The sequence below is a fragment of the Pan troglodytes genome, chromosome 17 (assembly GCF_028858775.2).
Source record: "Pan troglodytes isolate AG18354 chromosome 17, NHGRI_mPanTro3-v2.0_pri, whole genome shotgun sequence".
Classification (NCBI taxonomy): Eukaryota; Metazoa; Chordata; class Mammalia; order Primates; family Hominidae; genus Pan; species Pan troglodytes.
Window position 1 is genome coordinate 59,445,892 of NC_072415.2, and position 12,086 is coordinate 59,457,977.

The window sequence follows — 12,086 nt, forward strand, 5'->3', positions numbered from 1 at the left end:
CTCTGCCTCAAAAAAGAAAAAACCATGTATAAAATCCTGAACTGTCAACTCTGTATAAAGGAAGCATATATTCACAATGATAGGTTCAAATTTAAAAAAAAGAAAGAAAAGGTCTGTCAGTATGCGGACAGAATCACTGAGAGATTACCACAGAGATGGCTCTTTCAGTGAGATAACCATCTTGATAAAGTGGCCTATGGTTGAAAAAGTGTCATTCTCCCACTACCCTTACATTAGGTTACCTAGGATGCACAACAAAAAACCTTGCTTCTCAAGCTTGGACAAGAGTGGGGGGTGCAGGGATACTCTGAGATTTGGACCCCAAAATAAATACAGTATATCTCTAAAATGCATCAATTCACTTAATGGTATATAATGAAAAATAATTTTATATTACAATAAAAATGATATTGTTACAGGACAGAGAAATATGTTACAGGAAAGGGGTCCCAATCCAGACCCCAAGACAGGGTTCTTGGATCTCGTGCAAGAAAGAATTCAGGACTAGTCCGCAGTGCAAAGTGAAAGCAAGTTTATTAAGAAAGTATAGGAATGAAAGAACGGCTACTCCAGAGACAGAGCAGTCCCCAGGGCTGCCAGTTGCCCATTTTTATGGTTATTTCTTGACTATATGCTAAACAAGGGGTAGATTATTCATGCCTCCCCTTTTTAGACCATATAGGGTAACTTCTTAAGATTGCCATGGCATTTGTAAACTGTCATGGCGCTGGTGGGAGTGTAGCAGTGAGGATGACCAGAGGTCACTCTCGTGGCCATTTTGGTTTTGGTGGGTTTTGGCTGGCTCCTTCACTGCAACCTGTTTTATCAGCAAGGTCTTCATGACTGGTATTTTGTGCCAACTTCCTATCTCATTCTGTGACTTAGAATGTCTTAACTGTCTGGGAATATAGCCTGGTAGGTTTCAACTTAATTTACCCAGCTCCTATTCAAGATGGAGTTGTTCTGGTTCCCATGCCTCTGACAATATCATGTTAAATAAAGTAAAAATATGCATATTTTGTAGGACATAATACAAAACAAAGTGCTGGGTTTGCAGGTATTGAGTGGGCTATGCTCTTGGGCCCTGTGAGGATAAACATTCACTCCATTCTTGCTGCTAGCACTTCATGGGAAGGTTTGCAACTTACCAAGCAGAACTATGTTTTTGGTACTACTGGCATCACAAACATGAAGGCCAGCATTAACAAAACTAACACACGCAAGACACAATTCTAATTAAAAGCTCTAACTTCAGACATCAGTATATATTTAACAAATATAGAAGGCTAATGATCAAAATAGTAAATTAAACATATCCATCTCTTGAAACTCAAACTCAATGTATAAAGCACAAGCTCTGAAAATCATGCTAAATGATAAACAATAACTGTGAAAGATGATGGAGTGGTTTGGGAATAGTTACATTAAATTAATTAGATTCTACATAATTCTCACAAATATTCCCTCCTAGAAAAAAATAAAGTATATAACATTCAAAATACCAAAATTCTGCAGTATCTCTCACACACCAACTTAGTTAACTTCCTCAAAATCCTTGATTAAGTCTATACTATAACATACAGTTATATGGTAGTCAGAGAACATAATGGTCAATCCCAAAAGAAGATCAAGACCAGCAAAAAATCTAGCTATATTCAGAAACAACTTAGAAGGTCTTATGTTCCTTTCCTACTTAGTGACTGAGAAAGAGACAGAAAATGTATTTTGCCTGTGAAAGTTTAGGGGGAAGAGGAAGCAGTACCTGTTTTTCCAGTACCACTAATCAAATGTGGAGTCAAAGGGACTTTTATTATTGAAATAAATTTTGGTGAAATGACAAATGCTCAATCTCTAAAAATATTAGGATGGTTCAGTTTGCTTCCTGTGCCTCAGCTCCCTTTTCCAAGGTAACTTAATGAAAGGTAGCTTCAACAAAATTTGGCTGCCTAGGCCAGGCCCAGTGGCTCACACCTGTAATCCCAGCACTTTGGGAGGCCGAGGTGGGCAGATCACATGAGGTCAGGAGTTCAAGACCAGCCTGACCAACATGGTGAAACCCCTGTCTCTACTAAAAATACAAAAGTAACCAGGCATGGTGGCACATGCCTCTAATCCCAGATACTTGGGAGGCTGAGGTAGGAGAATCACCTGAACCCAGGAGGCAGAGGTTGCAGTGAGCCGAGATCGTTCCATTGCACTCCAACCTGGGCAACAAAAGTGAAACTGTCTCAAAAAAAAAAAAAATTGGCTGCCTATCTTTTTTAGAGCAGAATCTCAAAAGTTCAACAGGAATTACTTCAGAGTAGAAAGCACAGAATCCAAGAAAGGAATGGCTGATCTACAGTGAAACTGGAGAGTTGTTTCCCCTGAGAAGACAAGGTAAACATTTTTATCCAAGGGAAATACTCATGGGGCAGCCCCTAAACACCTGGGGCTCTCACAGTTACAAAGTGGGAAAGGGGAAAAGATACACACACACACACACACACACACACACACACACACATCTATACCTGCCTTGGGCTTTAGAAGAAAAAAATATATATATATAAACATATATACACATATATATATGTATATATACACACACACATATTCATTGTCATTTTATTCACCCTTTATAGGAAACTATTCTTAATAAATTATAACTTGGTACAGTATCTGAAATTTAACATTTTTTTAACAGCATCAAAGAGAATTTCAGCACCTATCCCCTTCCCCCCATCCCCCAAAGTTAATGAGGTAGTAATTCATACTAACTCGAAACTGGACAAAACAATAAGTGACCTTCCATGAAATGGTCTTCTGGGACAGAAGGGAAAATAAAAGATGACAGCAAATAAAACTACTAAAATTGATATGCTTGCTTTATTCAAGAATAATAAAGTTATCCACATTTTAACTATGAAATGTAGAATAATACCTGAGATACTGTGATGGTTAATATCGAGTGTCAACTTGATCGGATTGAAGGATGCAAAGTACTGTTCCTGGATGTGTCTGTGAGGGTGTTGCCAAAGGAGATCAACGTTTGAGTCAGTGGACTGGGAGAGGCATACCCACCCTCAATCTGGGTGGGCACCATCTAATCAGCTGCCAGGACAAATAGAATAAAGCAGGCAGAAGAACATGGAAGGAACAGACTTGCTGAGTCTCCCGGCCTTCATCTTTCTCCCATGCTGGATGCTTCTTGCCCTCAAACACTGGACTCCAGATTCTTCTGTTTTTGGACCCTTGGACTTACACCAGTGGTTTGCCAGGGACTCTTGGGCCTTCAGACACAGACTGAAGGCTGCACTGTCAGCCCTACTTTTGAGGTTTTGGGACTCAAACTGGCTTCCTTGCTCCTCAGCTTGCACAGGGCCTATTGTGGCACTTCACGTTGTGATCATGTGAGTCACTACTCCTTAATAAACTCCCCTTCATATATACATCTATGCTATTAGTCCTGTCCCTCCAGAGAACCCTAATACAATAACTTTCAAAGAAAAGTAGAACATATGATTTCCCTTCCCTGCAACCAGCCAACTATGTCATCTGTTGGAAAGAAACTTTAGAACACTTACAAAACAAACTTAATTGTGATATTTTTAATTCAGTATGCTCTCAAGGATGAAACTTGAATTTAAATACACTCAACCATATTTGTCCAGTATCAGTAGAGGAAAACAAAAATGTTTCCACATAAACAGAAAACAAAAGATTGCTGATACCTTGCTCAAGCACAAACTAGAGTTTGCTCATCTATCTGCCTATTTGGGGACAGGGCATATGTAAACTGCAGCAAATTCCATTTAGTCTACAAACTTCTGACCAAAGAAAATGAAGAGCTCTTGCCTGCTAAATGTTCTGCATGCCTTGCACACAGCATTGCTATGAGGCAGTAGTTTCCTGCCCTGTGATGTTTGCCACCTTTCAGTTTTCTCAAAACCTGCAGAACTTAGTGAGATTCGGACCTTACAGAAATGAAAGGCGATAGACTCCTTGGACATGAACCTGCCAAATGGCTATCAAGGTGGCCAGTCACAGAAAAGCTGTTAAAATGTTAGAAGATGGTAAAATCATATTTTCAAAGTGTGAGTCAAGAAGAATGTCCTTTTCTAATTTGGAAATACACTGAGGATAAGAATGAAGAAAAAGATTGCAGTAAAACAGAAATTCATATTCTATTTCTCCAAAACCGTTTCCTGATCTTAAAAGAGGCCATAAGGAGCCTAAAGAAGGATGAAATGACTGTCCTAAGTTGCTCAACAGTATGTGTAGAAAATTGCTCTACCATCAGGTAATGGGGTCTCAGAGGGAGAAGAGATAAATACACATGGTCACTCTGCTACTTGAGTTGAAAGTATTGTAAACTATTGTTTTCTTGTACCATGTCATTTCATTTGCTCAAAATGTAACATAATACCTTAATACATTTAAATGATATAACCAGAATTTCCATAAGATTTTTGCCATCTAAAAATAGTTTTGAGAAATGCTTGAATGCACAAAAGGTTAACTTTCCACAGAATCTTTTCTACTTCCCCATAATATTGTTTTTAAAAATTCTAGGCCGGGCACGGTGGCTCAGGCCTGTAATCCCAGCACTTTGGAAGGCCAAGGTGGGTGGATCACTTGAGGTCAGGAGTTCAAGATCAGCCTGGCCAACATGCTGAAACCCCATCTCTACTAAAAATACAAAAATTAGCTGGGCTTGGTGGAATGCACCTGTAGTCCCAGCTACTCAGGAGGCTGAGACAGGAGAATTGCTTGAACTCAGGAGGCAGAGGCTGCAGTGAGCCAAGATCGCACCACTGCATTCCAGCCTGGGCAACAGAGCGAGACTCCATCCCAAAAAAAATAAAAATAAAAATATAAATAAAAATTCTATAATAGAATTTAAGAAATATTCCCCATAGACATGGATATACTGAAAAATCAGTACATTGTGATGTTGACCTGGATGAACAGTAACTCTTTTATACGTTTGTTTCCCTTTGTCAATATTTGGCTTTGACATTTAAAAACAGGTATTTAGCAACACAGTTGAAACCACAGTGAAAAATTACTCCTAGGTATATGAAAGTGTTATTATATATATGCATGAAATCCACATAGCACACAGACCTCCATTAAAAGTATACACATCTCAAAGTTCTCTCCCAATACCTGTTCCCACAAGAGATGTTAACATATGACCTTGAATCACACAGGTGACGCTGTCAGCCTGATGAGGGCAGAGATCTATTTTGAAAACAGAACTCGGAAAACTATGGGGCAACACTGCCTTGCCCTCAGAAAGGAAAGATTGTGTGAAGGGTAATCTTTCCCTGTATCTTCAGAAAAAGATGACACACTTTGGCATCATAAAACTGTCCTTGAAAATGTTACTTCTGATAAAGTGTCGTAGTCCCAAAGACACTCAGACCCAGAAGCTATTGCTGCACGCTATGAAAGTAACCTTTACCACAAAATCTGACTAGTTGGCTCCCTTAATAATATATTGACTTGGCAATGATATTTAAAACTGACACCTCTGTTTTCTGAAAGAAATACATATTTGTGTGAGTTTTATTTTTTATATTACTTTCTTCTTCATCCACATGCATGAAAGTCAAAATAAATGAAAGCTTCAACCCCACCAGCTTTCTTATTTAAAACGAAAAACAAAAACAAAAAACGCTTGAGTCTTGACTCATTTAAATTAATACAGAAAAAGAAAAAATGACAGTATAAGTTCATTTTAAAATGAAAATTATAAGGATAACTGGAATTTTCAAAATCATACTTTTATTCCTGAAATTCTATCCTTAAATGTTACACATACTATATCCAGAACATCTTTAAAAACAATACTTACTGTAATTGCCAGGAGATTTTTCTTCATAAGTAAAATGAAGTTGTAATTCCTCCTCTGACATCTGACAGATGAACACTTTCAGCAAACAGCAAATAATAAACAAAGCATTGTGTGTCTGCCAAATGAAGATGTGGCTAGAAAGACCAAAATCATACAAGAATCAATATTTAAACATAAGCACCATAGTTTATTTCTAGTTCATGATTTCTTCCTGATTTGACAACCATTTTGTCTATCCTATTGGTAATATTAGGATAATGTCCATATCTTTTAATGGCTCATGATTTATTTCATTGTACCAGTGATATTATGTTTTACTTCATAGTTCATTCCATGTATTTTACATAGTGAATCTACTTAATAAAAATCTTTACTGATGACTGTAGGAATGACTGTTCTTTGTTCTTAATAGGTATACCACGTACATGCGATTAAAAGAGAAGAAAGCTACCAAAAAATTTAAAAAATTGTGGTAACATAAAAAGAATATATGCAAATATGTAACCAAAATTTTCAATGAGGCATTGCCAGCAGCACAGTAAAATACTTTTTATTTGTATTAATGACCATGAACTCCCAAGAAAAACTTTATTGGATTCAATGTAATTTGTTTATAAGCAAGACAATGCAAAATATTTTAATCTTTTTAGAGACTGACATCCAAACATGGTTTTGAAAAATGCTTCAGTGCATAAAAAGTTAACCTTCCATTGATGTAAAGAATATAACAGAAATAACTGCAACAGATGTAGAATGAAATAAAACTCAGACTAAGTCATCATTTAAACTAGATAGCAGCAGCAGTGATAATGGGGGGAGGGGAATTACCTTCTTAATGATAATTACATCATTATTCACCTTCTTAAAGAATACAATGTAAAGATTGTCTAAAAAGCTGAAATCAGATTCCCAAACCTATAATCTCACCCCAGTGACTTAAACACTAACCTAAAACCTCTCTACCTTTTTTCCTTAATAATGAGAATAATTCCTTCACAGAGATTTTCAAAAGACCACAGTCCATTTCCATCAATAAATGAAAACTAAAATTCACATTGTTAAATATAAAGCAAACATGGTTTAATTAGCCAGCTTACTTCTGACATTCTGCTGAAAGTTTTAGTTCTTTGGTTCTAGAAAGGAAGACCTTAATTAGTGCACCAAGATTTCCTGTTCGAGGATTGTTTTCAACTGCAAGAGAAGAAAAGGTTTTAAAAAGTTAAATTTAAGAACTAAAATCAAAGTGAGCTTATCGTAACATTTATAAAACCAAATGTCATATTAAAATTGCTCAGTGACCAACTTTACTGTTAATTTCATACCTAATTAGAGAACTAAGCAATGAGAGAAACTGCTGCTCTTGGTCTTAATTCTGAACATCAAAAACTGATTTGCAAAATGAAAATGATAGAAACAGTACAAGTAGCCATCTTATCTCAGAATCCAAAATCATAAAGGAAAAAATAGTTAATAGACACATTCAACTTACACACTAAATCTTTCTCTAGAAAGGAGATTTTTAAAAACTCAAAAATTGATCACCTATGTCTCCAGTATATAGAATATAATAAACTATAAAAGTTTATTAAATCTAAAACACTCTTCAGATTACAAATCATTTGAATGAAAAATTAAGAAAACATATCAACAAAGCAGTGTGGCTAGAAGGGGAGCTATTTGACCAGACAAAACTTTAAAGAATTTTTTTTTAACTTTAAACAATGGGCATTTCAGCAACTGTATCAGGAATCAGAAGATTTAGTTTCTAGATCCAGGTCTATAATTAACTGAACACTGAATCTCAGACAAATCACTGTACTTCTCCAACCTCAGTTTTCTCATCTGTAAAAGAAACAACAGCTAACATATGCTGAACAACATAGAGTAGGTGCTTTACATGCATTAACTCATTTAATCCTCACACCAACCCTCCAGGAAAAGCACTAGTATCACTTCCATTTCACCGATCCTCACCTGGAGGTTGTTACTTGCTCAAGGAAACATCCTTATCAACTGGCTCAAATCTTTGACTTTAAACTGCTAGGTTGAAGCAACCTCTATAATCAAGAAATTGGACTTAAGGAAACTATAAAGCTCTATTGGGCTGCACAGCAAGTCACAGAAGCTAAGAATTCATCAGAAGGGAGAGACTATTTTGTAGAACCTTCCATTTGACTGATGAAGAGACAGGCTCAGAAAGGCTAAGCGCTGAGCTTAAAGTCAACAATATGTTAGTAGCAAACACAGTCTTTTTCCTTGACCAATGGTTTTCAAAATGTGAGATTCCAGAGTCCTGGATAATTGTTTCTCTTCTGAAGTATTTTTAACCTAGTTTGAAAACTGGAAATGCAAACACTCAAACACACTGACTTAGGCTGCCAGGAAAGTTCATTCTTATGCAGATCTGGGAATTTCGCATATATTTGAACTTCTTTTTTTTTTAACGTAGAAACAGGGTCTCGGTCTACCACCCAGGCTGGACAGCAGTGGTGCAATCATAGCTCTCTGCAACCTTGAGCTCCTGGGTTCAAGTGATCCTTCTGCCTCAGCCTCCCAAGTAGTTAGTGCTACAGGCATGCACCACCATGCCCAGCTAATTGTATTTTTTGTAGAGATGGTTTTGCCCTACGTTGCCCAAGCTGGTATATTTGAACTTACTGAAATGTGTCAAGATTTGAAAAAAATGAAGTTTTCCAGAATATTTTTTTAAAATTCAGGCCCATACATATATATTTTAAAATATTATACATGGGAATAAGTACAGCATTACAGCATACCTGCATTGTGCTTATTAACTGCCAAGCTCACTCCCTGCTGCATATATATTTTTGTCATGACTTAAGAGTCTATTCAAGTAACTGCCTAACTTTCTAACTGTGATAAAATGTCAAGCACTTTGCTATTCCAAGCGTGGCTCATGGACCGGCCACAACAGCATTATCTGAGAGCTTGGTGGAAGTTCAGAATCCCAGGTCCACCATACTCCTAACTGAAGCTGACAGTACTTCTCAAAGTTTAATGTGCATTTAAATCACAAGTCATTCTTATTTAAATGCAAATGGACTGCACATGTGTGAAATGTGCACTGAGATTCTGCATCTCTACCATTCCCCGGTGACATCCACTACTGCTGCTGCTGGCTGGAGAATCCCACTGTGAGTAGCAAGGTGCAACATTTGTTGTCAATCAGCGGAGTTTTTATCCAGCCTTCACAATCAAGAATAGATATGTGATCAGACAGTAGATAATGTTAAGAGTTTCACTTTGAAACAAAAATGTCCTATTCCTCTTTAAAGCTTTAGGGTTAATGAAAGAATACCCAGAGACCTCAGGATAAACTTTTTAAGAAAAAAAAAAAAGAATAGTTAAGGTTTGCAAACGCATCTCTGTGGGACTTAATATTATCTAGCTATTGTAAATCCAAACAAAATGCTGAAACAAACTAAGCTGAGAGTAACATGACTACAATCACCACTCAGAATCCCAACTTTGAAATCTTTGTTCATTCAACAGCCCCCTTTATTACTGAATGGCCTTCTAATTGTTGAATGTATAAATGATTAGCTATTTAAAAAAACAAAACAAAACATCTTGTGTTTTTGGAAAGAGTAACCAGACTACTTGATTGATGTAATTAAAGCGCCGTGTACCTTCTTCACTGATTCATTCAATCAGCATGTATTTATTGAGCTACTCATATGTGCCCACACTGTTTCAGATACTAAGGAGATACTTGTAAAGAGAACTCCCTGTCTTCATGGAGCTTACCTACCAAGACAGTTAAAAAGTTTCCATGATACTCTTTTGGATAAGATGAAGATTAGGGCAATAAGTTAATAAAATTAAATACACTCAATGATTTTAAACAATACTCCATGGTAGATTCAAGATTCCAAAATATCTCAATGGTAGAAGAAAAGAAATTTTACATGATCACAGTTAATTGGTGCAAATAAAATGCTATGTTGAAGCTGAATGAGCTTCGGGAGCCAGAGTAACAACACAGGAGGTCCGACAGGAAAGCAGAAAAGTGTAATGGGACTAGATTATAGACTCTGACAAAGTTCAAATCTCAGTTCCACCACTGACCAGCTGTAGAACACTTGGCAACTTACCTAACTGGCCCCTGCCTCAGTTTCCTCATCTGTAAAATTAAGATAACAAGAGTGCTTAATAAAGAGCTAACTTACCTGATGCTAGAGCTTGAACTTGTAGCAGTCTGTTAACTAGTGATGTTTGTGTAAAGAAGGGAATGCCCCCATCCCTACAAGAATTCAAGCAAAGTTTGGGTAACATTCAGATAAGGGTATTGTAGACAGGATTTCTGTTTGAGATGAGAGATTAAATTTGCTTCTAGACCCTGAAACAAACTTTTCTAAGATCTCACCGAAAGACTCATGAGCTCTAAAATCCAACAACCAATGTAGAGAAAATACAGAGGAGAGAGGACAAGATGACCCCACGCAGGGATACAATGAACAAAATCTACGTTGTGGGAAACTCCACCACCCATTTTCTTCAATAAATACACTGAGAGAGGGAAAAGAAGAAAAAGACAGGTGAAAAGGGAAACTTGCTTTGAAAAGAAATGTAAAGACATAACCAAAAATAATGTGTGAACTTATTTGGCCCCCAATTCAAACAAAATGAGACAATTACAAATTTGAACACTGAATATTTTGTGATATTAAAAGTTGTTTTTTTAATAAGATAGTGGTATTTTTTTTTAAGAATCCTTATTTAGAGATACATATTCGGCCTGGACAACACAGCAGCATACGGTGGAGGGAGAGGTAGAAAGACACTGATACAGATGTTCAATCTGGGAACTTCCAAATTCCCTCATACCCCAAAGCCAAGAAGTGAGGATAATGAAGGTCCCATTTAAACTAAGAAACTTGGACAAATAAAACCTTCTTGGGCTCTATAAATTAGGTTGGGAAACTATATCAACTTGCTCTCAAACTAAAATAACAGCAGATTCAACAAGCATCTATAGGATCTACATAAGCAACAGAGGAAATAAACACAGCCTCTCTGGGAGCAAACAATGCAGCTTCATGGGTTACACCCCATCCCCTTACTCTGCTTTATTTTTCTGAACAGCCAACATTGTATAAACCAGATATATTTATTTATTCTCTGGTTCCTCAGTGAAATAGACAGCTCCATGAGGTCAGAGACCCGGGTCAGTGTTTTTTGCAGTCACAGCCCAAGCTTATAGGATAATGCCTGTAATATAGTAGGTGCTCCATAAATATGTGTTAGTTTAATGAAAAGGAGAAAATAACAACAACAGCAACCAGAGGATAAGAAATGAGTTACGCTGAAACCTCAGAAGAAAAGCTAAATCAAAATTGCCAAAAGAATTTTAATACACAGCAATCAACAGTAGACAACAGGAAAATTAATCACCTATTTTTTAAAAAAGAACAGAAATCCACTGGGGGAAATGCATGTAATGAAAAGAGAGCAAGCCAGGCACAGTAGCACACGCCTGTAATCCCAGCACTTTCAGAGGCCAAGGTGAGAGGATTGCTTGTGGCCAGGAGTTCAAGACAGCCTAGGCAACATCACAAAACCCCATCTCTACACAAAATACAAAAATTAGCCAGGTGTGGTTGCGCATGCCTATGGTCCCAGCTACCCAGGAGCCCAGGCAGGAGGATTGCTTGAGCCCAGGAGGTTGAAGCTGCAGTGAGCCATGATCACACCACTGCACTCCAGCATGAGCGACAGAGTGAGACCATGTCTCCAAAAAAAAAAAAAGGCTGGGTGCAGTGAGTCACACCTGTAATCCCAGCACTTTGGGAGGCCAAGGCAGGAAGATCACTTGAGGTCAGAAGTTCAAGACCAGCCTGGCCAATATGGTGAAACCCCATCTCTACTAAAAGTACAAAAATCAGCCAGGCATGGTGGCGCATGCTTGTAATCCCAACTATTTGGGAGGCTGAGGTGGGACAATGGCTTGAACCCAGGAAGTGAAGGTTGCAGTGAGCAAGATTGCGCCACTGCACTCCAGCCTGGGGGACACAGCAACACTCCATCTCAAAAAAAAAAAAAAAAAAAAAAAGAGAGCAGCCTGACATTAAAAGACCTACAAACGACTAGAAATGATTAAGAAATAAACTAAAAATGCAATAACAGCTAAAACATACACTACAATAGTAAAAGAGGAGAAGTGGCAGTGTAGAAAACATTGAAATCAATCATACAAAGGAAGAAATATGAGAAAAGAACAGAG

The 12,086-nt window shown here is 37.4% G+C and overlaps 1 protein-coding gene across 50 annotated transcripts in view; it reads right to left on the reverse strand.

The window, feature by feature from the left end:
• Nucleotides 1-12,086, reverse strand: part of DYM (dymeclin) — a 411,382-nt gene that overhangs the window by 323,743 nt on the left and 75,553 nt on the right. For all 50 annotated transcript variants that reach the window (XM_001151222.8, XM_009433974.5, XM_024350839.3 and 47 more), the window contains 2 exons: nt 6,940-7,033; nt 5,843-5,976 (listed from right to left, as the gene is read on the reverse strand). In XM_001151222.8, the coding sequence (XP_001151222.1) occupies nt 5,843-5,976; nt 6,940-7,033 (228 nt within the window). The remainder of the gene's footprint in view (nt 1-5,842; nt 5,977-6,939; nt 7,034-12,086) is intronic.